Consider the following 26,858-nt stretch of genomic DNA (forward strand, 5'->3'; position numbering starts at 1 on the left):
TAGTAATACAATACACAATATTGCTTGATTAAAACTTTTAGAAACAATTTCAATAACAAATCATTACTTGAAGCAAGTTTCTAATGAAAATTTTGAATCGAAAAATTTTAATTTCAAAACTCAAAATTTGATTGAGCAAAATTTTCCATTGGGAATACACACAAACAAGCACGTAATCTTTTTGTTGTATTATTTATACTTTTCACCGTTGAACTCGAACAATTTTTTTTTTATATTTGAAAAAATTGCTTTTCATGAACTCAATTATTATTTGTGTTGTTTAATCCTACACTTTTTTTTTAAATAAAATCAACAAAAAATTCGGAAATACAAATATTAAGCAGCTTAGTTATTATGGAAGACGAAACGCAAACACAACAACAACAATTGCAACAGCATGAAGAAAAATATTGCAACAAGCACCAAATGATGACCAACAAGACGACGGGCAAACAGAGGCTATGAAAACTGTTACAGCAGAGACTTTAAGCGACGAAGGTTGTGTAACGGAAACTGACTCCGCCACCTATATGTGTGTACAAGAAGAAGAGTATGAGCAAGAGAGCCTTGCTAGTGAAGCGGATGCCTTGCAACAATTGGAAGGTCAACAACAGCGTCAGCAAGCATATGCACATGAGCGCAGTCACAACCAAACACATCATCGTCCATATAACCCGAAGAAGAGCGTGTCCTTCAAGACGCTGGTCGACATTTTTCAATTGAGCGACGCCTGGCAATTGCATGTGAAAAAGAGCAGTTTGAAAACGGAAGAGGATCAGGCCAAACGTCGCATCTTGCAGCGCAACTATTAAATTGTAGTTAATTACATACACACACACGCATGTATAGGCTTGCAACTGCTAGTGCAACTACGTTTATGTGTAATCGGTCAATGTTTTTTCTCTTTAGAGCGTGAACAAATTTCAAGTGTACTATATTTTTTAATGATTAATAGATAACGCATGTTTTCTCCACTTTGTCTAGAATGTATGCAATGTATGTATGTGTGCAGTTGCGCATGCGCTCAAACTCACACCGACTGTTTAGCTAGTTTTTTCTGTTTTCATCTCGTCCAGGCATAATATATGTGAAAATCTAGTAGTTTGAATGCTCGCGAAAATAAATGGTGGCATGAATGCAACAAAAACAAAAAAAAACAACAACCTAACGTTTTTTAATCAACATTTACTTAGGCAGTGTTAAATTTAAGTGTTGGCACAGCAGTCTGTAATGAAGTAAAAGCGTCGTTTAGTGCGCAGGTGTGAAGTCTTTTCCATGCAATTAGCATTCTCACCTTGGCAGCGTGATGTTGCACCCCATTTCAGCATAAATTTATGCATGTTCATGCAAAAATGTGTACAGAAAGAAATTCTGCATAGAATCTACATTAGTGGTTGGCTTAGCCGAGGCTTTAGTTGCCTTTAATTCTTCACAATGATTGGTTGTTCTCTAAGCTTTTGGGTGTTTGTGTTTGTCACACTCAACAGCAGTAATAATATGCTGATTGAGAGCACTAGTTTACTCAGGAGTAAGCGGTGGCTGATATATCCGCGACAAGCGCCTACGCGTTTGCTTGTAAGTTATGAGCACACACCTTTTAATGACATTAACGAGCAGCAAATATTATTGGTTTTAGTAAATATTACAATTTTTTAATGAAATTTTATATATTTAGTTTATTGCCGGCATTGGCGTACCAGCGGATCTGGAGTATGAATCTCTTACCGTCGGTTATACCCTGAAGGGACAATTTTTTCTGCCCTATAACGTTACTACTTATCGTGAAAATCCATTTTATCCCGAGTATAAAAGTGAATACAATGCTACATATCATGGTAATCATGGTCATTATGGCTGGGAATCGCGATCATCGAAGCTGCGTTGGAATTTATATTCGTGTATTGCTCAACGACTTGATAGGTAACATTACAGAAAAGAAAAAAATTTAACTTCGGATACACCGAAGCTATAATACACATAAAGGTCATTTCTTGTAATAAATGTACTATAAAGTGGCTCCGATCTCAATAAATTCCTCGGAGATTGTGGTGTTGCCTTGCTTTGGGCAGTTCTTCTGTGCCAAATTTTGTGATGATAACTCGTCAAATAAAAAGTTTTCCATATTAAGACCAATCTTTATCGGTCAGTTTGTACGGCAGCTATATGCTATAGTAGTCCGATCTGCATAATATCTTTGGAGGTTGTAATGCTGCTTTAAGCAATAATTCGTGCCAAATTCGGTTAAGATATCCCACCAAATAAAAAAGTTTTCCATGCAAGAACTTGATTTTGATCGGTCAGTTTGTATGACAGCTATATGTTATAGTGGTCCGATATCGGCGGCTCCGACAAATGAGTAGTTTCTTGTGGAGAAAAAGAAGAGTGCAAAATTTCATATCGATATCTCAAAAACTGAGAGAGTAGTTCGCGTATATACAGATTGTGATGGGAATCCCAAGAAAAATGCTGTATCGATGGGGTTGGATCATATGTAATTAGACCATGTCGTACGCATATAAGACGAAGTTTCATTTATTACACATACTCATAAATACTGAGAGCTTCAAATTAGGTATCCGGTGTTGATTTTTAACAGAAGGGTGCTATACCCTGAAAGCACCATTTGGTGAAAAGTTATATACATACATACGTCAAAAAAGATTTGTCGTATATCTTGTTGACACAGTTTAGCGAGTTAAGAGACAGCGGTTCGCTGGTTAGGTCATGTAGTTCGGTTGGATTAATCACTCCATCTCTGAGAGTAAGCAGAGGAAGACTACCACCACATTGTAAAGACCAGTTGGAGAAGGACATGACTTAGCTTGGATTATCGACTAGCTTGCTGTTGTAAACTCGCCAATAAAGAAGAGGAATTGTATGGAATCCGACAGAATTTAATATTTTGATATACGGGTAGTCGTGAGTCGGTAGATTTCACCCATTTTCACACTGTTCGATTGTTTGCTAGAAAGAACTGTTCACATGTAAGTCGTTTATCAGATATGTACATTAGAACGGTTTGATTTACAGGGAGCTAAAAGAGGAAAAATCGAGCGGAAAATGTTTTCGGATCATTCTGAACAACTTTACTTTAGAGACAATGAGTCTGAAACCGGTTTCGGGTGAGCGATTTTTAAGGCGTAATTATTGCTCGGTTGTAAAGAGTTTCTCTAACATATTTGTAAAACCTGATCCATATGTAAAATAAAAATCTATAATTTATTTTATTTTATATTAAATTTTTTTTATTAAAGCTACGGCTATAGCGGCACTGAATGCGTACTTAAAGCGATATGTGAAGCGAGCTCGCTGAGTTTTCAACGACTTCATGGTGTCTTCGAACAGATTGTGCATATTTTGCTGAGGTATTTAACTTACGGTTTTTATATAACTTTCATTGGTTAAATACTAAGACAGATAATAATAAAAAAATAATGAATTTAAATCTTATCTAGCCCTAGTAGCTCCGTTGACCAAGCGACGCCACAAAGTGTACAATATATAGAAGCAGAGAAAATCGGCAGCAGTTCCGGTGATTGCGGTTTTTACAACTGTAAAATTAGTATATTGGATTGGATATCAAGTGTGCTCAAAGTAGAATCGTGAAAATGTTTACATTTAATTTCAAATCTAGCGCAAAATCATACATTTTATCAAGAATATTTTAAAATTAGTAATTTAATTTAATTTATTTTGAGACATCATTAAAATATTATATAATTCTTGAACAATTGTATATGTTTGTATAAGTATAACAAACTCCAGAGCAAACTTTAATAAAAAAATAACCACAATAAATTAAACACAAAAGTGCAAGAAATATTTATTTACATATAAAACAGAAAACATGAACATTGGGTTGAATTGATTATAAGACAGCTGATCAGTTGACAGCTGTCAAATTCACACAAATTTTTAGAAAACAATACTGTATATTTTATAAATTAAAGTTTGATTCACTAAATTCACTGATGTAGCTTGGTCACTTAAAAATTCTTTTTCTCCTCTCTTTAAACTCTTTTTTCCAATTTCACTTTAATGATATTTGGTGTCCTTATAATCATGCCGGCTTCGAGCTTTACATCTTGATCCTTCTTCAGAGGTAAAATTTTGAATTTCTTTATGATGTTAACCAAAACCGTCTTGAGCTCCAGCATAGCGAATTTTTGTCCTACCAAAAGATATATAATTTAACATACATACATATTTGAAGAAAAGTAAAGCCTGCAATACATACCGATACAATTTCTTTGTCCTGCGCTGAATGGCACGTACGCGAAAGGATGTCGACCGGCTGACGCTTCAGGCGTGAAACGTTCCGGATCGAATTTTTTAGGATTCTCATAGTACTTAGCACTTCGGTGGATATCTATTATATGTATGATTACTTGAGAACCTTTCGGCAATATTAGGTTATTGGCAAGGCGGGTGTCATTCGCAACCTCACGCCCTATAACCGGCACTGAGGGGTATAGACGTAGGGTCTCCTTAATGAAACACTCCAGATACTTCAGTTTGGCTAGCTGCTGAATGTCCAATTGGCTCAAATCATCTGTTGGCGAATGATAAAAAAACTTATGGATAATTTGCAAAGAGACAACCAAGCAAAGCGGGTACGAACCTTCAACATGTTCAAGTATTTCTTGATAGCAGCGTTCTTGCATTTCCGGATACAATGAAAGGTTCATAAGTGAAAATAAGAGCGCCATTGATGTGGTGTCGTAGCCTTCAAACATAAATGTGTCCACTTCCTCACAGATGCCCACATGGTCAATGAGTCCATCGCGTTCGGCGCGCAGCAATGTGTCCAACATGGCGTAGCGTTTTTTCGTATAGAAGCTAATAAAGTATAAAATGGTTGTTATTTTAGTAGTAATTTGTGAAATTTTGTTTCAAACCCACATACCTTTGGTTGTCATCCGCCTTGTCTTCACTATGCTCTGGCTCTTCCGCGAAAACTTGACGTCGCTTGTCAATTACCTCACTGGAGAAATTCTGCACAATTGAAATGTGTTTCGCAATTTTAGGCGCTAAGAATACTTTATATAAGGAATCGAGGATATAAAATGGATTACGGAAACGCATCAAGAATACTTCTTCGATCATTTTGAAGCTGGCACGGTATTGATCGGCATTCATTTGCTCATCCAACTTGACACCCAATGCGGTCTCTGTAAAGCGAGGTAAGGGATTGAAAAAAAATTTCACTTATTACTCAGTAAAGTCTAAATCAGAAATGATCCTTTTAAGATGAACTTTTATTTGTAAGGCCTGATAAATTTAAGTCACGTTTCGATAGATAAAACTCTAAAAATATGAATCCACAACAAGTTCTATGACTTTTCGAGATATGCTTATTTGAAAGCCTAACTATTATTAAAATTAAGAGTGGTTAATGTGCAGTTCGTTCTTTGAATTATAGATTTTCTACTAGGATCTAATCAAATTTGACGCGGACTACTTTAAATATCGGTTATAACCGCGTGAGCCGTGTCTACGCCAATAAAGAAGACTTCAGAGTATGGTTCATTATCTTATATGTATGTATCTTTCATTTTCCCACGCATAAACATAACATGTTATAGGAAAATAGCTACTTTTCGGCTAATTTCTAATATCAAAATTTATCACTTAAAAATATTTGAAGATATGCTTGTTATTTTTTAAAGCTTACCACAAATGGCGTTCAGTGTAAATTTTGGTATGATATCGTTTAAGGTTACAGAACTCAAATCGCCGGCTTCCAAGCTCTCCACAAATTTTTTACTCTCTTCTCTGAAACGAATGTATATACATATAAATAAATATATATTTATTTAGAATAAATATATTCAGACTAACAAAAACTCACTTAAAAATTTCTTCAAATTGTCCAAGTATATTAAAGTGGAAGGCAGGAGTCAGCATTTTTCTACGAGAGTGCCATTTTTTACCTAAGACATTGGAGAAATTAGCAAAGTATTTACCCCAAATAACATATTCTCAAATGAATACTGTACCTGATGACGTCAGCAGTCCTCTATTCAAGAACGGCACCAAAAAATTATAAATAATACTCTTCTTAATCAGACTCTGATCGTTCATCACTAGTTCAGCATCCTCAGCGGTGATTATGTTGTAAAAAGATGTGAATAATCCATATTGTAGATAACTGCGCTTCATTTCATCAGCAAGTTGGCGCGAGAAGTCGAACACTGCAAGGAAATTTAAAGTATATACTTAGTTATATACAAATGTATATAAAAATGAGCAGGATGACGAGATCGTATAATAATGAAACTAGATATCTCTATTTGTGTCCTAGTGCAAAAAAAGGGTAAAATAGAGACAGCTTTCCATAGCCCCCATATACATAATATACAAATTTTCGAACTTCCGATTGATTCCATACAGTATGTTATCGGTCAATACAGGATTGTGAGTTATCTTAATGAACTTTAAAGAGCGTGGCTTTCTAATATAGACAACGTTGTGTCTTTCTATCAAAAATAGATAAAGTCGAGTGAATGTTTCCTGGTTTCGAAGTACCTAAAATAAGAAGGTTTTCTTTATAATATATATGTACCTATATGACATATTTATCAATACTTAAGCTATCTTATAGAATTTCAAGCGGGTCAATATATTCCTCTACTCCCATATAACTTATGTAAGAGTTTCACTCTTTCAACGGACATTATATCGTATATATCGGTCAATATACTACATATAAATTGCCTTAGCAATCTTAAGTAAATATATAATATTCGATACACTAAAACTTAATGCTGACAATGTATGAAATCGGTTCACATATTGCTTTAGCACTCATTTAGCGGAGTTTTCAAAAAGAACGCCAGAAAAGAAGAATAATAGGGACAGCAAACGACGCAATATTTTTTCCAGCTCTTTTGACATTTATCTTGAGTAAAGTTTGCCATTTCATCATGGAAAGATATACGATCCAACAACGAGTCGAAAATATTAAAATTTACTACCGAAATTCGGAGTCAGTGGTCTCAACTTTAAGAGCGCTACGTCCAATTTATGGTCGTCATAATCGTCCTGTCAGATCAACAATTTAGCATCTGGTGGAAAACTTTGAATCCACAGACACAATACAAAATGTTCCCGAGCCAGTGGGACAAAGGAGTGCCCGTAGTGTCGAGAATATTGTTTCCGCTAGCGCTTCAATTGAGAAAGACCCAAACCAGTCTCTCACACGTCGTTCCCAAGCGTTGGGCATCTTTGTGACGTCGTTGAGGCGAATTTTGCGAAACGATTTTGGCTTACATCCTAACAAGATCAAATTGACGCAGGAACTGAAGCCGCTTGACTACCAAATCGTCATATGTTCGGGAATTGGGCTGAGCAACAACTTGAAAATGATCCGGGTTTTCATCGAAAAATCATCTTCAACGATGAGGCTCATTTCTGGCTGACTAGCTTTGCCAATAAGCTAAATGTGGGTTATTGGTCATGTATAATATCCTGATCCAATCCACACGTAGTCCATGAGTCACCATTGCATCTCGAAAAAATTACGATTTGGTGCGGTTTCTGGGCTGGCAGCCTCATTGGCCGTACTTCTTCCGTGATGATCAAGACCGGCATGTTATTATGAATGGGAATCGCTACCGCTCAATCATAATCGTATATTTTTGGCGTGAATTGGATAATATGGACATGGACCATATGTGGTTCCATCAGTATGGCGTCACAAAACCAAGTTTGGTGAACGTGTTATCTCACGAAATGGCCCAGTCAATTGGCGTCTCGGTCGTGCGATTTGACGCCGTTAGACTATTTCCTGTGGGGCTACGTCAAGTACATGGTCTATGCCAACAAGTCAGCGACGATTGATGAACTTCGTACGAATATCGAACGTGAAATTACAGCAGTATCGGCCGATTTTTGCTTGAAAACCGTTGAAAATTGGTTTCAGCCTCTGGACTTCTGCAAGAGTACCCGTGGTGACCATGCAAAAGAAATTGAGTTTCATACATAATGACATTGAATATAATTTCACAGGAATAAAGAATTTCATTGATATCCCAAACCGTTTTTGCTTGAAAATCTATTCTCGAGTATATCTGAGTAATGTCAAAGGTCAATACAAATAGCTCAGACTTTTCTCTGCCCTCAATGTACACTGTATAGTGATTTCCGATTTCCCAGCCGTCTTTTTTTTAACCATGCAATTATATTAATGATTTAGCGGAGTTGGTATATAGGCTGGTCTGCACCCCATCTCCCAATTATAATAGGTTGTCAAAAAAGTCTTGCGGATTTTCGCTAATTGGCGCTGAAAGCACGTAGTTCTAGTTTTATTCGTCGCATCGGGTCATGCTATACCTTTTTGGAAAGCTCATTTCACGCGCTTGATTGATTGCCGTTTCTTTTAAGTCGTTCGTGAGCTATAGCGTCGCAAACATGGAGCAAAATAAAGAGAAAACACGGCATATTTTACAGTACTACTACGATAAAGGCAAAAATGCATCTCAAGCCGCTAATAAAATTTGTGCAGTTTATGGACACGATACAGTTTCCATTTCCACCGCACAACGATGGTTTCAACGTTTTCGTTCTGGTGTAGAGATGGTCGAAGATGCGCCACGCTCCGGAAAGCCTGTCGTCGAAAATTGCGATAAAATCGGTGAATTGGTCGAAAGAGACCGGCATAGTAGCAGCCGTAGCATCGGCCAAGAGCTGGGCATGAGTCATCAAAAATTCATTTCAATTTCAATAAAAAAAAAAAATTCAATAAAAATACCGCAAGACTTTTTTGACAACCCATTATTAAATTCCGATTCTCTGGTTGAGCTTTCCATGGTTTATATCACATGCTTCTCTTTTCAGTAAATGAGGTTGATTTTGCAATTGCAATAAATATTTTGGAAAGATAATTTATCGATCGAACTACGTGTACTGCACTGTAGTCTTAATAAATTGAATAAGTTACCAAATTGTATTGTAAGCCATTAACGGTGTCGTCAAATAATGAATGTAGGCTTACGCAACAGTTTTTAATTTCAAGTTTTGTCAACAATTAATTTAATAATCTAACCTATTAAGTTTTCAAACTTGTTTTTTTGAATACAAAACAATGCCAATTTTAATAGTAGTCAACAAATAGTAAAATTAAAATACCGAAATCGATGATGATATAATGATGATTCAATTAAAAGCATATGTACAACAACTGTATGAACTTTGATCCAATTGCTGAACAGTGATGAAGACACCCACAATTACTATAAATTGTAAATTTAACGCAATATTAAAATATGAAAAATAAAAGTGGATGATTACTTCATGTAATCACATTAATCTACAATAAACATATATATATGTATATATATATATAATATATATATACTCTTAAGAGTATTTTTTTAGAAGTTAAAGTCCGCGAATTTTTTGAAAAAAGTTGAAAATGCCGACTCATCTTCATTCAAGTTCAATAACAACTCAGGTACTTAGTAAGTATTGGTAACGGTAATGGATTAACAACGCAGTCTACTTGCATAATCATAATGCGCTCATTACTTAATGACACTGCAATTTCTGAAAAATTAAATAAACACACAAACTCACTGTTATCAGGGGATAAAGCGAAATCGAAGGCATTGCCAAATATTGTGCGTCCTTTGGGCAGCGCCACTGAATTTTCCAAGGGCGTGCCGTCAGCTGTTTTCACCCGCTTAGAAAATAATGTCAGCACCACATAGTCCTTATTTAGTTTGTAGAGCCAAGCGATTATGATCGCACCAATCACTAACGTCCAGAACACCATGGCGTATGCGTTACAATTCAAATTAATGCAATTTTACAATGTCCAACAAAAAATGTCAATAAACAAAATACTCAAGGAAAACCAAAAAAAATGTGTGTTCGCTAAGAAGGCAAAATTGCTACTGAAATTGCATAGAATTAATCAAGTCTAGTGAGCGCTAGCGATGAAATCAAGAGCGTGCCATTGTTTATCAGCAATCAGAACATTTGTTCTTACTTTGATATGGATAAGCGTGCGAGCATATATATATATGTGTGTATGTAAAGTAAGTGTGACTAATATACAACTCAAAATATTGCAGAGTAGATATATATAGGTATGTATATGTGTATGTATGTATATATGTTCGCGTTATGTTTTATATGTTTTCACCCACTGCTCAGCCGGCCGGTTCTACTGACTGCGCGATGAGTTGCAATTTTGTAAAGTCGTTTAACACGTTTATTTATTTGATTGGAAGCAATAATACATTTTATGCCGTTAGTTCAAAGTCTCTTAGAATCTATAAAAAGCTAAGCCAGAGATAATACATATTTTCTTTTTAAGATACTGAAGTACTCAGTGCGCGTGCTGAAAATCTGGTGATAGAAAAATTGCCTACTCATTGTCATGGTTCGAAACAATGAACATATGCAAATGTTTTTGAAAACTTTTATTGAAATTTTTAATTCAAAACAACACACATAAATGTTTTTGAAAACTCGTATGCAAATTCGTAATAACGGCAATGTTTACAGCGTCGTGGATTAGAAAAGATATCGGAAATCGAAAATTTCAATGGTTTCTAATGTGTGTGTTTATTGACAAAAAGCGATTCATGAGAACTTGCGAGGTTTTTATTCGAAGCCCTATTTTGAGAAATTGTTGGTATAGTTGATTTTTAAAAAAACATTTGGATCTTTCCACATTTGGTTAGCTGGGTTACTCAACAGTCCATATGTACTCACACGAATTTAAAAATAGAAGGCAATAAAGTAACAAAAAATTGAAACAAAATATACGCAGTTATGGAATGCAATTTGTTTTTTTTTTTATTTATTGCTTTTAACTAATCGAAATTTTATGTGAAATTCTTTTGTGGAACATTCGATTTATATTACCGCTATAACACGTACCCTCTTAAACTCACAGCACAATTTAAATTTAAACACGTCAGGAAGGGTCAGTTCGGGTATCTTTATAACTTATATACAAGTAGTATACCCGTAAACTCTTATTCTTTTTCTAATTCGCGTAGTCACTGCTTACGTGGTTTACAACAGCGCGCTAGTCGTTCCTCCTTTTCGCTGTTTGGCGCCAATTGGAGATTCCAAGAGTATGTTTCGGCCTTGAAACCTTTTGCTGCCTTGAAACGGAGTTGCTGATGTGTGATCGCAGAGAGCAGGAGTGCAAATCGAGTTGAAAATCGTTCTGCTGTCTGTTGTGATTGCAGCTTCTCGATGTCGAACCTTCCTTGTGTTTTGTCGCGTGCGTTTTTTTTTTTCCTTCACAGAGGCGGGTGTGGATCTTAGCTGCAACAAGATAGTTGTCTGAGTCAATGCTAGGACCTCGGAGCGCACGCACGTCTAAAAAATTGAAGACGTGTATTCCGTCTATCACAACGTGATCGATCTAGTTGGTGGCTTATCGATCCGGAGACAGCCAGGTGGCTTGATGAATCTTCTTATACTGGAATCAGGTACTACAGATAACAATATTTCGGGCCACGGCGAAGTCAAACAGCCTCAACCCATCTGGGGATATTTCTTAGTGGAGGCTGCATTTACCGACCGTTGTGCCAATACCTTCTTTGCCCGCCCTGGCGTTAAAGTATCCAAGCACGATTTTGGGAAAACATCTTTGGCCATATCGCTCTTCTCTTCCGGCATCGGCGCATATCAGCGATATGTTAAAGATATTCACTTTGAAGCAGATTGTGGCTAGACGTTCTCTCCAACCACGAATCTCACACCGAATTTACGCTCCTTTATATGGCCAATGGAGTAAATGCAACAGGGACCTACTCGCCTCAGTCCTTGTCCCGTCTATCGCATTTCTTGGACGGCGGATGTTTTTAGCTACCCAGAGGATACCTGGTCTAAGATCAGATGTTGTGAGCTGCTTGAGCTAAATGAGAATGGAACTCAAATTTCAAGTCCGATTTCGCCTATTTTCACATTTTTACAGTGTTTAAAGAAAAGTTAGAAATAATTGTTCTCTGCAAGTTATAAGGTTATAATAGCTGTAGTGGTTTGTGAGATATGCACATTAAGTTTATAAGGAGGCGAGAGAAGCATATTTTGATGGCTTGGTCAGATTCTACCCTTATGCAATACCAATAACCCCATTAAGCAACACAAAGTTTCATAAATTTTTGCTCAAGTTATTGTTTGCACAGACAGGTGTACCGAAGACGGACGAACGGACGGATGAACAGTCGAACAATAACATGGTCATTTTCATAATATATAAACGATATTATTCCGCTAAAGTTGGCATGCTTATCAGACCTGTCAATTTGGTTGACTTGGTTGTATTCAATTCATACATTTGTCGGTGAGTAAAACATATGTTTACATAAATAAGTAGTAGGGTATGTTAGTTGATAAGAGAGCTCTAAAGTTAGTAATTAAGTAGTAGTTTGTTATTAATAGGTGCAGAAGAGTGTGACAACAGGTTTTGACTCATTATTAAATTCCGATAACAAAGAACACGATTTACTATTGTATAAACAATGTTGCTACAGAGTATAATAGTTTTGTATACCTAGCGGTTGCTTGTATCATCTAAAAATAATCAACGTAGATATGGAGCTATATATAGTATATAAATGATAAGTTTGGTGAGACAAGTTGAATACTGAGTGACTGTCTTGTCTGTCCAACGGCCCGTTTGTCCACTAAATTAAAATATAAAACTGTAATTTGGTACAGTGAATTGCAGTAGCAAGGATAGCGCTCTAGTAGGTTTAATGTACATATCTCCTAAACCACTAGAGCTACAATAACGAAATTCGTAAAAGGCAAATCATATAAAAACTCCTCCCGACCGCGTGAAAATGTATGATAACGACTTTCTAGGAGCTGGTGCCATCGCCCCCATTTAGGTGAAATACTCGTAACATATCTCCGGACCAACCGACCAATTTCAACCAAAATCGGTACATAGGATCATTTTGACATTCCCACGTTACAGTGTGAAAGTGGGAATTCCAACCACACCTATTTCCCACACACCACAGTAATATATTCGGATAAAACTTTGTACACAAGACTAAAAATTGCCAAGATTGGATCATAACTGTTCAAGCTTTCACATTCCGTATGATTTACTTTTTGACGAAAATATCGGCTATCTGTGAGATATGTTTTCGAAATTCGGGGAGAATGTTTCTTTGATAATAATATACGCTTGCATCAAAAATGGGTTGAATCGGGTCAATACTATAAAAATACTATATAAAGATTATTGAACCTGTTGACTTTATACTACATATGTATGTATGTATATCGGCCAATGTGGTACTTATTTTGTTAAAATTGAGAGAGCGTGCTTAGAGTAAATAAAATCGGGTTAAAGCTTGCTCTAGACTTCGTATAGTAACTAACAAACCCTATGCACGTAAAGGTAATTCCCCAGCATTGATCCTGACGAGTTGCAAGCGTATGAAATGTTCGGTTAAACCCGAACTGAGCGCCTCCTTACTTATTTTATTACATACATATGTAGACTGCCATTCACATATTTGTATATATGTATGTATGAATACCGGTTAGTATAATTTTTACTCTTCAACTCTGTTTATGTAGATTGTTTTATCTGAATGCATTCATTTAACCCTTGCTAGGCCGAAGTAATATAAAGGGTGATCCATTTAGAGGTTCCGTACTTTATTAAAGAAAAAAGCACAGAAATTTTAAATTTAATGGAGAGGATTTATTATCATTCGAAAAAACATTCTTTGGCATTAATTTTTTGAAGATTATCTCTTTCAAATATTGGCCGCTGCTACGTCTCAGATGGTCCAGCCTTTGGGTCCAATTTTCTATGAATCGTTCGCGCATTTCGACTGGTAACTGGCGAATGACACGCGTGATCCGCAAAGACTTTACGGTGTTATATCACACGATCTTGGTGGCAAATTGATCGGCCAAAAAGGTTTAATTATCCGCTCACCAAATGGTTTTTCAATAAATTCATTGAATAATGCAATAAGCGTTTCAATTTCAGGTATCAAATAGTCGGTCTCACCGATATCATTTACGACTCCACACTGTCTTCGTGTATACTCTCAGCTACAGCTGCTACATTTCCTTCACTGTGTGCTAGACGTCGTCTATTAGGTCGAATATGATCCATTAATGAATGCTGGGTTTCAGGAAGGGTGATGGTGTTGTGAATAGTACGCTCACTAGACCGATTATGTTGATCATAAGTTGAGCTTTACAGAACGTGAATTTTCGTAATAAAGTTGAACGATTTGTAAATGTTGTTCAGTCGTAAATCTGTCCATGATAAAATGGCAAATAAAACTGAGTAAAAGTAACATGACAGTTTGACACGACTCATGCATGATCTGTCAAACTACTATTGAAAAAAGTACCACTCTTGGATCACCCGTTATATACCTTTTTCCATCTGCTTTCAGGCGAGTTTCATTTTAGACAGAATTAAATAATATTTAGTAATAAAGATATGCAATTTTTTTTTATTTTTTGGGAGCAATTTGATATAGATATTTTTCAGAACACTTCAAAATAAACAATAAAACCAAATTATTTTTTATAATATTAATATTGTATTATATATATTATGTACAATATATGTATGTATATTACGCGAGGTACGAACAGCATCTAATGTGTACTAAAAGCGTTATAAAAAGCGAGCTTATTTCCAGAAGAACGATTTCTTAATAGACAGCTGAACAGCTGTCAAAAACTTACGAGTTTTTAAAAACAATACTAAATAATTTAGAGAATTAAGTAGCAATTTTTCAAAATTGCTTGTGAAGATTGGCCTTTTAAAATATCTCATTTAATTAAACGCAACATAACATACTTTTTGTAAAACTTCAAACTCTTTTTTCTAACTTAACTTTAATGGCATTTGGTGTCCTTAAAACTATGCCGGCTTCGAGCTTTATATCTTGATCCTTCATGAGTGGTAAAATTTTAAAAGTTTTTAAGATGTTTACTAAAATCGTCTTCAATTCCAGCATAACGAATTTTTGTCCTACCAAAAGATAAACAGTTATACATATTATTCATAGAAAAACGAGAAAATACACACCGATGCAATTTCTTTGTCCTGCGCTGAATGGTACGTACGCGAAAGGATGTCGTCCGGCTGACGCTTCAGGCGTGAAACGTTCCGGATCGAATTCGTTCGGATTTTCATAGTATTTAGCACTTCGATGTATATCGTAAATATATATGGCAATTTGTGCACCTTCCGGTAATATTAGATTATTGGCAAGGCGAGTTTCATTCACAGCCTCACGTGCTATAAATGGCACTGAGGGATATAGACGTAGGGTCTCCTTAATGAAACACTCCAGATACTTTAGTTTGGCCAGCTGCTGAATATCCAATTGACTCAAATCATCTGTTAGCGAATGAGAAATAAACGTAATGTCAATTTGCTAAGACACAACCAAGCTTAGAGGGTACGGACCTTCAACACATGCAAGTATTTCTTGATAGCAGCGTTCTTGCATTTCTGGATACAGTGAAAGGTTCATAAGTGAAAATAAGAGCGCCATCGATGTGGTGTCGTAGCCTTCATACATAAATGTGTCCACTTCCTCACATATGCCCACATGGTCAATGAGTCCATCGCGTTCGGCGCGCAGCAGTGTGTCCAACATGGCGTAGCGTTTTTTCGTATAGAAGCTAGTGCAAGTATGTATATGTAAAATTGTTTTTTTTTTTTCATCAGTTTCTGAAATTTTGTTTTAAAAACCCACATACCTTTGGTTGTCATGCGCCTTGTCTTTATTATGCTCTGACTCTTCCGCGAATAGTTTCCGACGCTTGTCAATTATCTCACTGGAGAAATTCTGCACAATTGAAATGTGTTTCGCAATTTTAGGCGCTAAGAATACTTTATAAATGAGATCAAACATAAAAAATAGATTTTGGATACGCATCAAGACAACTTCCTCGATCATTTTGAAGCTGGCACGGTATTGATCGGCATTCATTTGCTCATCCAATTTGACACACAATGCGGCCTCTGTAGAGCGAGGTAAATCATTTCAAAAAATATATATGTAAATATTCGTCAGTAAAGTTTAAATATGAAATGATCTCACTAAGAACAACATTTTTCTGTTTCACCTTTAATAGGAGGAACATCTTAAGATTGCCACGATGTCTGGTATGTTTGTCTAGTTTTAATAAAGGAGCAATATTGAAATTTCGGTTTGAACGAAAAATTGTTTGTAAAAGAATCGGTTTGAACTATCGCATATTATCACAGATACTTATATTCACGCATTCTTCCATTTTCCCATTAAAAAAAAACAAATATTTATGCCATCTTTGCGGTTTCGGGTAATTTTTGACCTAAAACTCAACACTAAAGAGCATTTGCAAATATATACATATGTTGTTTTTCAAAGCTTACCACAAATGGCATTGAGTGTAAATTTCGGTATGATTTCGTTTAAAGTCACAGAACTTAAATCGCTGGCTTCTAAACTCTCCACAAATTTTTTACTCCCATCTCTGAAACAAATGTATAGACATATATAAAAATATATATTTATTTAGATTAAATATATTCACACCAACAAAAACTCACTTAAAAATCTCTTCGAATTGTCCAAGTATATTAAAGTGGAAGGCAGGAGTCAGCATTTTTCTACGAGAGTGCCATTTTTTGCCTAAGCCGTTGGTGAAATTAAAAGCATATCTACTACAAATAATTTATTCCCAAATGCTGTACCTGATGACGTCAGCAGTCCTCTATTTAGGAACGGCTCCAAAAAATTATAAATAATACCCTTTGTGGTTAGATTGTTTTGATCGTTTAGCACTAGTTCAGCATCCTCAGCGGTAATTATCTGGTAGAAAGGCCTAAATAATCCATATAGTATATAACTACGTTTCAATTCGGCAGTAAGTTGGCGCACGAAGTCGAACACTGTATATTATTAAACAAAAATGTATTATATCTACCACAGAAATCTAATTTTTATTATAATTTTCAAAATCGCGAAAAAAATCATGCTACAATTTCTCTTTAATGAAAAAGCAATTCCTGAAATAATGTCTAAATAAACACACAAACTCACAATTATCAGAGGCTAATGCAAAATCGAAGACATTGCCAAATATTGTGCGTCCTTTGAGGAGCGCCACTGAATTCTCCAAGGGAGTGCCATCAATTGTTCGCACCCGTTTAGCAAATAATGCCAGCACCACATAATCCTTATTCAATTTGTACAGCCAAGAAATTATGATGGCACCAATCACTAACGTCCAGTACACCATGACGTATAAGTTACAGTTCAATTAAGAAGGACTAAGCAAATAAAGTACACGTTAGAAAGTCGAGATTGCAACTAAAATTGTACGGAACTAACAACTTCTAATGAACGCTAATAATAAAATCAATACTAATAATATTGCATATAAGATATAAATATATGTAATGTGGTGCTAAATATGCATTTTTATGCAATTTTACAAATGTTGCTGAACTTTTTTACTTATTTGGTATAATAATATTGAAAAGCATTACTATATTGTATGTGTACAATCTAGTCAGTGCCGAAAGTTCAAAGTCACTTGTAATGCTATTCCATACAATCGATTTTGATTGATCACTTTCTGGAGAAAATAAAACGAACTTTAGAGCTAAAGAGACAAGGTACAATATTCTATTAGAGTGTACAGTTGGTGGCGTATGCCGACGATATTGACATCATTGGCTTCAACAAGCGCGCCGTTACTTTTTCTTTCTCCAGACTGGATGGGAAAGCGATGTTTATGGGTTTGGTTGTACACGAAGACAAGACGAAATATCTTCTGACATCAAACAAACAGTCATCGCATTCGCGACTTGGCTCACACGTCACTGTTGACAGTTGTAACTTTGAAGTCGTAGTTAATTTCGTCTATCTTGGAACCAGCATTAACACCAACAACAATTTCACCCACGAAATCCAGCGCAGAATAACTCTTGCCAACAGGTGCTAATTCGGACTGAGCAAGCATTAAGAAGTAAAGTTCTCTCTCGACGAGCAAAGACCAAACTCGACAAGTTCGTCATTATGCAGAAGCAAGAACAATAACATCATCTGGAGAGCAGACCTTGAAGTGTTCGAGAGAAAACTTTGCCGAAGATTTGTGGTCCTTTGCGGGTTGGCAACGGCGAGTATCGCGTTCGATAGAACGATGAGCTGTACGAGATATACGATGACATTGGAATGCTGGCTGGAGTTGGCTAGGTCATGTTCAAGAGGAAGACCTCCATTCCGTTGGACAGATCAGGTAGAGAAGGACCTGGTTGCACTTGGTATCACGAATTTGAAACAAATATGACTAGATACTAATTTTCCACGGTTCTACTCACCCAGGTTGAGACCGTCAGAAGTCGAGAAGTCATCCTAGCGGCTATGACATGACATTAATCAGTACCTACTGGCCTGATGAAGTCATATGCTAAGCAATAGGCCATATACAATGGGGATGGTATAAGAATCGCTCACGAGACCACTTGTGGTACCCCGCAAGGAGACAATGAATTAATACTTCTATTCGACAGGAAGAGTTTTAAGATTGTCTATTCAGGAATGAATCTTAATCGCCTATCCCGGCTCATTGCATCGGCATTTGACATCTCCTCAAACTGGGTGGACAGTCACTGCATAACTTTCGATCCGTAGGAAAAAAAAACTGTCTTTTCACAAGAAGGACAAACTTTTCGTATTTCAATCTCTCTCTTATTATCTTTGAGGTGTAGAACTAATGTATTCTCGAGCTCTCTCGAGTCAAATAGCTTGGGACTATCATAGTTAAAAAATACAAGACTGAAAAAAAAACACACTGAGAACAGGGCTTCCAAAGCCCTCCGAATCTGGAACTCCTGCAGAAAGGTAATTGCCCAAAATGTAATTTACGACCCCAGATGGTCTAGAGCCAAAAAAGTGTTATCCGTCCCATGCTAGCATATGGTGCGGTTGTCTTGTAAATGGCATTATCAAGAAAGTGCCACACTAAGGTAAGCACCTTGAATAGGTGCAACGGGCATGTTTTCTGGAGATTGCGGGCGAAATGAAAGCTACGCCAATAAAAGCTCTGAAGGTTAACCTCGATATCCGGGCAATACATATTCAAATGAAGTATAAAGCAATGCAAATTAAAAACTCGGTTTATTTTTCGGGGCAACATGTGGTCAACAACTGCCTGTGGTCAACTGCCTCGTTTTCTTTATTACATTTTTTTAAATACAATATTTTGCTTAAGCCTAGATACAAATATTAATCTTACATTCTAGGAAGTATATCTACAATCCACTTGAGATAGCATATGTAGGACATATGTTACAAGTGGGAATATTCATCTTACAATGAGTTATATTTTTGGACCACCTAAGGCGGACAGTATTAGCAAAGTACACATAATGTTACTTACGGATACTTAATACGGACCATATGGGTCGTAAGTGTCATGTTACATATTTATGACAGATAAAGAATATGTTCATGTAATGTGAACTGGTGGTATTAACTTGCATACGACCATGTTCATAAACCTTAAGTATCCGATCTGTGTACTTGGTTGACTAACTCATTTGTAATTCGTAGATTTATCGATGAAAAAACATACATATTTTAAAAGAAGTAAATACATAGTAAAAAATTGTTTTGAAACTTGTTAATCAATAGGTGCACAAGAGCGTGACAATAACTCAGTATTGAATACTGAACACGCTTTACTATTCTCAACATTTCAATTACATATATATATAGCGCTATTAATTATAAGTATAAAGTTATGAATGCCGATTAATAATTTTTTTTTTACTGTTGAACTTCATTTAAGTAGCTTGTTTTATCAGAATGCATTCACATAATCCTCGCTAGGGCGAAGAAACATATAACATATGATCAAAACTGACTCGGACAGGTCAATATAAATTGCACAAGCAAATCGAATCTATAAGAAAATGGTTTCTAAATTAGTTGTTTTTTTTTATGTTCGAATCAAGTTTGATCTCCACATGTCAATTAGTGTTTACGAAGTGTGTTACGAAAACTTTGCCTGGCGATTTCAGCTGATGGACTTTAACGAGTTAGCTTGAAATTTGTGTTTCCAATTAAGTTCTGGATTTAGAGTCGTTGAATTTGTTCCGGTAGCGTTTTGGGGATTCTATTTTAGAAGCACAAGTATTTAAGTCATACAAAGCATTTGGTAAAGTCGTGAAATCATCGAAAACGTGCTTCATGTGAGTCGTCCATTCAACTATGTTAATGACTATAAAATCGAAAAAGTTAAAGAAATACTGATTGAAAATCATCCTGTTGCTGAATATCTCTTATTAATCGGACTGACAACATTTTGGCTAATGTTTTCGCTAGAAAGCGTGTCAATGCTTTTAAGGTAGTAGTCTGGTAACTTATGTCTATTTTCATGACTTCTTTGGAGGGTGGTTTTTTATAGGAAAATTAAAAATGAATTATCTTCAATATTTAGAGTGTTTTTATTTACATATTGAAAATAAAAAAAAAAAATTATTTGAAAAAATTTAAAACTTTATTATTATTATTATTGTCACTCGAAGTTGGAACCTCAAAAAAAATGCATGTGGGTGGCCCGGATGATTTTGGCTCTTGATGTTATCTGAAATCAAATATTCTTGATTGTTCTTAATCCATAGACATGTCATTCTGGTCGGAACTACTGAAGTTAAATTTTAAGGGTAAATAACAAAATGGCGGACTTAAAAAACAAAGTCCTTTTATTTTAGCAAAGAAAGGGTTGCAAAATAAAAAGTTAGAGGTGAAAAAAATTATCGTTAGTACCAATGAGAACTAGTATAAGTGTGTAGAACAGTCTGTTAAAATTTGAAAGCAATCGGTTCAGTCAAAAAAAAATTAGGACCTGGGCCGACCAGAAAAACAATGTTTTGAGAAAAACGCGTTTAAAACTCAACAACTCCGAGAGAGAGGACTCCGAGGCGCTCTAGGGAACTCGTTATAACACCCGAAATATTTCGAATTTCAGTCTGAAATTTTCACAGTATATTCTCAAGACATTACACTTTCAAATTAAGCAAAAAAAAATTCGATTTTTTGAACCCAAGTTACCAGACTACTACCTTAATGAAGCACTTTCATAGCTTTTGATTATTATCGGTATATAGTCCGTGAGTGAAAGTTATGAAGCCACAGCTAACTAATACAATTCGAAAAGTTGGAAATAATCTTTAATAATCGAAGAAAACTGTCAAAATAATCTTGAATTTTGATCTGCTTCGTCCATTTCATTTCCTTCACTCTTCGAAAAATGTTTTAATAATACCGATTTTTTGCCGATATTTACATTAACTTTTCAAGTTTTAGTTCTCTAACGAAAAAATAGGCAGACGCGCCTAGGCCTTCAAGAGGTCCATTATGAAACATTGCCACTAAATTCTCCTTACTCCATTGTCTGCTCTCTGAACCACCTCGTGCTTCCGAAGAAACTAATCAGTGCGAAAAGCTTTATCTGTGCAACCTCCGAAACATAGTCCCGAAACCCTCGACCGATAGTTGCGATTTTTTTCTATACAAAGGAGTCTAGGAGTCTTAGGTTACTAGGAATATCACCATGTCCTGGAATGCCTTGCCAGTTTACACCTCCTCTCACTGCATTATATGTTTTGAATCTATCCGTAAAGATGCTTAACCCTGGATTCCTGTTCACCTCGGTAATATTGAGAACTACTTTCTCTAACCTCAACGTAAACCATAAATATCTCGGGATCTGACGATCTTGAATAGTGTTAGTATATATAATAGAACTTGATGCAAACGTGCGAGTACTCGACGATGAGATCAATAGCGGTCCTATCGACTAGTTTTGTTATCAAAAGTTGATTAGCGAACTACAGTTTACTACTAACCGAATGAGTAGTCTGGTAACAATTTTGTTCTTAAGTAAAATGAGCAAGCCTATTTTCAAATACTGCATTTTATTAATTCATTTAATTTCTGGCGCATTCATATATTCTAAGATGTTATCAGGTACGTGACCTCTTCTCAAGTTTCACTTTGATAGCGTTTGGTGTCCTTAAAATAATGCCAGTTTCAAATCGCAAATCTTTTGGATCCATTAAAGGCAAAATTTTAAACTTCTTTAACATATAGACCAGCAAAGTCTTTATCTCCAACATTGCAAATTTTTGACCTGAAAAGAAATGAAAACTCGAAATAGTACTAGATGTAATATCACCGAATAAACCACAATAAACACACCAATGCAATTTCGTTGCCCGGCGCTAAAGGGTATATAGGCGTAAGGATGCCTGCCCTCTGAGTTTTCCGGTGTAAAACGAGTCGGATCGAACTTATTTGGTTCCGGAAAATACTTGGGATCGCGTTGTATATCAAAAATGTGTATGGAGATTTGCGTGTCCGCGGGCAAAAAGACATTATTGGCAAGACTGGTATCGCGCATTACCTTGCGCATTATGCCCGGCACTGAAGGATAGAGGCGTAAAGTCTCCTTAATGAAACACTCCAGGTACTTCAGTTTGCCAAGTTCATTAACATCAAGCTTATGTAAATCATCTGCGTGTGTGAGATATAGAAAGTATATCCATATACTTGCACATATATTTGATCTAACTAACGCCCAACAAACCTTCTATGTGCTCGACTAACTCTTGGTAGCACAACTCCTGCATTTCTGGATACAGCGAGAGGTTCATCAGTGCAAATATCAGCGCCATCGAAGTGGTGTCGAAGCCTTCGAACATAAACGTGTCCACTTCCTCACAAATGCCCGCATGATCAATGAGTCCATCACGTTCGGCATGCAAAAGTGTGTCCAACATGGCATAGCGCTTCTTTTTCGTAACGCCGAAGCTACTAATTTTGAATTAAGAATTATTATAAAAATAAAATAAAAGGAAGAAGCGCAAACTTACTCTTCATCATTTGCCTCTTTAACCGGACTTTGCTCCAACTTTGCGGCGAATAACTGTCGACGTTTGTGTATGATATTGCTGGAGAAACCATGCACGGTTTTCAGATGTTTCTCCATTTTAGGTGCCATAAAAATATCATATATAGTGTCGATCATATAGAAGGGATTACTGATACGCAAAATAAAGGCTTCCTCAATCATTTTAAAACTCGCGCGATATTCTTGGTCATCGAGTTGTTCATCCAGTTTGACGCCCAAAGCGGCCTCTGTGTGCGTAAAGAAGTGTTAAGAGTACAAGAAGAAAATAATTATATATCTTTAATATATGTTAGATCTTTCACAAGTACAATAAGTATGTCAATAAATAAAATACTCACTAACCACAAACGCTATTCAATGTAAATTTGGGTATAATTTCATTTACGGTGACTGAATCGCTATCTATGGCCTCCAGTTGGTCCACGAATTTTTGGCTTTCCTCTCTAAACGATGTTCGAAATATTCAAAATATCAAAGAAAAACAAAAATATATACAATTTTATTCTGGTTTAGTACGAAGTTTAATCAGTCTTAGGAGAAAAAAACTAAAGAACGTTGGTGGATAATCTTCTGGAAATCACAGATAAGCGTTTGGAACCAGTCAAAAAAAGTTGTATACAAAAATAAGATCGGTCTATGGCTATCACACGAAATAACGCACAAAATGATTTACGAGTCGCAATAAAATCGGTTAATTTCTCAAGCGGATTTTTACTGGTGATGAAAAGCTGACCACCGTGAGCCGGTGAAAAGGAGGATTTTGCTATTTGTTAAGTGAAATTGGCAGAGAATCATCTACTATAAACTGCTCCCCTACGGCCAAACTCCGGGTTCAGGTCTGTACCGTTAACAATTCGGTGGTCTGAAGGAAGTACTTGCTCAGCTTTGGCCAATGAGAGTAGAATTGTGTTCCATCAAGCCAATGCCAGGCCATACACGTCGAAAGTGTTTCTTCAAAAGCTCCGGGACCTTAGCTGGGATGTTTTGGGGTATCTACCTTATAGTCCAGACCTGACACCAGGTGATTAGTACCTGTTGCAGTCTTTGACGTATGGTTTTGCTGGTAAAAAATTGGCCCCAAGAGAAGGTTTTATATTTGGCTGTTCAAGTTTTTGGCCAATAGGGACGATGGTTCCTATAGAGGTGGTATTTTGAAATTTCTTTCAAAACGGCAACGAGTTATCGAGCAAAAATGGTGCATATTTGATTTTAACCGGTTCATACTAACTATACTCTTCATGGATTTCCTTGGCTAGACCTTATGTCATAAAAAGCATAAAAGAACTCACAGATACTCATTATAACGGGTAATCCTTTAGAGGTACATTTTTCAATAGTCTTTTTTTGACAGATCACGCGTGAGTCGTGTCAAGTGTCATGTTATTTTGGGTCAGTATTATTTGGCATTTCATTATGGAAAGACTTACGTCTGACCAATGTTTAGTAGTGGTTCAACTTCATTATGAAAATTCATGTTCTCTAAAGAATGTGTTTCGCGCACTTCGCTCAATTTATGGCCAACATAATCGGCCTACTGAGCGTACTATTCGCAACATCATCATCCAGCATTTGTTATTGGATAATACTGTCAGTGAAAAAAAAATAGCAACCGTAACAGAGAGTGTACATACACGAAGACCGTGGGGAGTCCGGCTATTTGAAGTCTGAAATTGAAGCTCGTGATCTCGGCGACATTTGGTTTCAACAAGTCTGCGCTACTTTCCACCCATCACATCAATCAATGGATTTATTGAAAGAATACTTCGGTGAACAGATAATTTCACGTTTTGGTCCGGTGGGTTGGCCTCCAAGATCGTGTGATATCACACCGTTAGATTTTTTCTTGTGGGGATATATAAAGTCTAAAGTCTTTTTTGAGCAAAATATCAAGCGTGTCATTTACCAGTTACCAGTCGAAATGCCCGAACGAGTCATTGAAAATTGGTTTCAACGGATGGACCATCTGAGACGCGGCTGCGGCCAACATTTGAAAGAGATAATCTTCAAAAAATAAATACCCAAGAATGTTCTTTAGAATGATAATAAACATTCTCCATTAAATTTGAAGTTTCTGTGTTATTTCTTTAAAAAAATAAGGAGCTTCGAAATGTATCTAATATTTAATGAATCATACTAACTTTATCTTTAATGCAGAAGGAATATTTGAATTAATTTTAATTTATCTCCGATGTATCACTAATTAAAGATTATAATTATTGTTATATGAATTTATAAGTATATAATATTAGTATATACAAGTATAACTGTTTTATGGACTTGTTAGTAATCACTTACTTGAAAACCTCCACAAACTGTCCAAGTATATTGAAATGAAAGGCAGGTGTTAACATTTTTCTGCGCGTATGCCATTTTTTATCTAAAAATTTATATACAAGTATGTTATTTGTTTTACATAAAGTTTAGAATTTAAAACAAAAAAGCAGATATGGATAATGGATAAATAAATATTAAAATTAAAATTTACAAATTTATCATAGAGACGTTTTTTATCATTATAGACACACTACTATCAAGTAATGACCTTCAAATTACCTGTTGATGTCAATAGACCCGTGTGCAAGAAGGGTTCGAGGAAGTAATATGCAATACCTTTCGTTATCAGATTCTTATCATTCAGCAATAATTCCGCATCTTCGGCGGTAATCACATTGTAGAAAGTCGTAAATAAATTGTATTCCACATAGCTTTTGCGCAGAGTGGCCGCTGCGATGCGACTGCTATCGAAGAGCACAACTGTAATTTTGTAAATTATCATTGTTATTATCTATTGTTCATAGCATACACATATACATATATGTACATATATATATATGTATATAGATATGTATGCATGTGTGTTTAGTATTCTAACCATTATCAGCGCCAAAACAATCGAAAACATTTGCGAATATTGTCTCTGCCTTCGCCTGCGGTACAATATGCTCCAACGGTGTGCCGTCAACGGTCTTCAAGCGCTTGGCAAAAAATGCCATTACACAATAATCCCGATTTAGCTTGTATAACCAGGCGGCAAGAAAAGCCAAAGCGACGATGAATACGTAGAGCCACATTGCACAAACTCCACAATTATCTTACTTGGCACATAGGTATCTACATATGTACATATATACGAGCGCAGGTAGGTATGTATTACGAGCTCGCAAGTAAAGCTTCGGAGTTTGGCTTCAATTAAATCTCTTCTTTTTTTTAAGGAGAGTATCAATTTTGTTTAACTATGCGCCAGAGCGATCAAAACATAACTGAGCTCTTAGTTTTAGAAGCTTTGTGGAATTGCATGGATTTTGAGATAATTCGTAACAGTATGCACATCTGTGTGTTTGTACATATGTATGTATGTATATGCATTCGTTTGTATATTACAGGTAATACAAACTGGCATGTGTATACTATAAGCGCATGGGGCGGCTGGGGTGCGATTGCTCTATTTGAATATTATATGAGGTATGACTGACAGTTGGATATGAAGACATGTACATAAGTATATATGTACATATGTAAATATTACAGGCATTACTATACGAACATACATATGCAAAATTACCTTTATTTATATTTATTGTTGTTATTTTGTATTTATTTTATTGCAGTAGAAAAACGAACTAGTTTTTATGCTCTGAAAGCTCATATAGTTTTGAGAAGTCTGTAACACCCAGAAGGAAACTTCGAAAACCCTATAAAGTATATAGAGCTGAGTCGATTTTGTCATGTTCGCCTGCTGTCATCTCGTGCCATATTAACATTTAAAAAATGATCGTTGCTGGCATAGAAAAACGAGAAAAGCGTCTGTACTTTTTGCGTTCTAGTTGTGAAGTGGTTTATCACTGGTCTAGTTGACTGCTGGGTATGGAAAGGTAGCTCGCGAAATCGGTTATTTAATTTTCATAATTTATTTTATACCCATT

At 36.0% G+C, this 26,858-nt stretch overlaps 4 protein-coding genes and 1 pseudogene across 5 annotated transcripts; 2 read left to right on the top strand and 3 right to left on the bottom strand.

Annotated features, from left to right (window-relative positions):
• The first annotated feature begins 52 nt into the window (after window positions 1-52).
• On the top strand, window positions 53-1,146 carry LOC126757223 (uncharacterized; annotated as a pseudogene).
• Window positions 1,147-1,265: 119 nt separating this feature from the next.
• Window positions 1,266-3,710, top strand: LOC126757224 (uncharacterized). Its single transcript, XM_050470942.1, has 4 exons — window positions 1,266-1,575; window positions 1,676-1,920; window positions 3,255-3,365; window positions 3,456-3,710. Exons 1-4 carry the CDS (start codon window positions 1,435-1,437, stop codon window positions 3,604-3,606), a joined length of 648 nt encoding a protein of 215 aa, XP_050326899.1. The 5' UTR covers window positions 1,266-1,434; the 3' UTR covers window positions 3,607-3,710.
• Window positions 3,711-3,798: 88 nt separating this feature from the next.
• On the bottom strand, window positions 3,799-9,900 carry LOC126757221 (cytochrome P450 4p1-like). Its single transcript, XM_050470939.1, has 8 exons — window positions 9,577-9,900; window positions 6,000-6,194; window positions 5,852-5,933; window positions 5,675-5,775; window positions 4,907-5,171; window positions 4,622-4,839; window positions 4,238-4,552; window positions 3,799-4,171 (listed from the first exon to the last, which is right to left on the bottom strand). The coding sequence occupies exons 1-8, from the start codon at window positions 9,773-9,775 to the stop codon at window positions 4,011-4,013; spliced, it is 1,536 nt and encodes a 511-aa protein (XP_050326896.1). The 5' UTR covers window positions 9,776-9,900; the 3' UTR covers window positions 3,799-4,010.
• Window positions 9,901-14,529: 4,629 nt separating this feature from the next.
• On the bottom strand, window positions 14,530-17,365 carry LOC126757220 (cytochrome P450 4p1-like). Its single transcript, XM_050470938.1, has 8 exons — window positions 17,055-17,365; window positions 16,706-16,903; window positions 16,562-16,643; window positions 16,385-16,485; window positions 15,727-15,991; window positions 15,431-15,648; window positions 15,047-15,361; window positions 14,530-14,989 (listed from the first exon to the last, which is right to left on the bottom strand). Exons 1-8 carry the CDS (start codon window positions 17,251-17,253, stop codon window positions 14,829-14,831), a joined length of 1,539 nt encoding a protein of 512 aa, XP_050326895.1. The 5' UTR covers window positions 17,254-17,365; the 3' UTR covers window positions 14,530-14,828.
• A 4,556-nt stretch (window positions 17,366-21,921) lies between these two features.
• On the bottom strand, window positions 21,922-26,199 carry LOC126757219 (cytochrome P450 4p1-like). 2 transcript variants are annotated; one of them, XM_050470937.1, is made up of 8 exons: window positions 25,808-26,199; window positions 25,489-25,689; window positions 25,231-25,312; window positions 23,278-23,378; window positions 22,898-23,162; window positions 22,612-22,835; window positions 22,224-22,538; window positions 21,922-22,155 (listed from the first exon to the last, which is right to left on the bottom strand). In XM_050470937.1, exons 1-8 carry the CDS (start codon window positions 26,004-26,006, stop codon window positions 21,989-21,991), a joined length of 1,554 nt encoding a protein of 517 aa, XP_050326894.1. In that variant the 5' UTR covers window positions 26,007-26,199; the 3' UTR covers window positions 21,922-21,988. The 2 variants fall into 2 exon arrangements, with proteins under 2 accessions (XP_050326894.1, XP_050326893.1); XM_050470936.1 differs by having other exon boundaries at window positions 22,612-22,838.
• Between the last annotated feature and the right edge of the window lie 659 nt (window positions 26,200-26,858).

Source organism: Bactrocera neohumeralis, chromosome 4 (genome assembly GCF_024586455.1).
Source record: "Bactrocera neohumeralis isolate Rockhampton chromosome 4, APGP_CSIRO_Bneo_wtdbg2-racon-allhic-juicebox.fasta_v2, whole genome shotgun sequence".
Classification (NCBI taxonomy): domain Eukaryota; kingdom Metazoa; phylum Arthropoda; class Insecta; order Diptera; family Tephritidae; genus Bactrocera; species Bactrocera neohumeralis.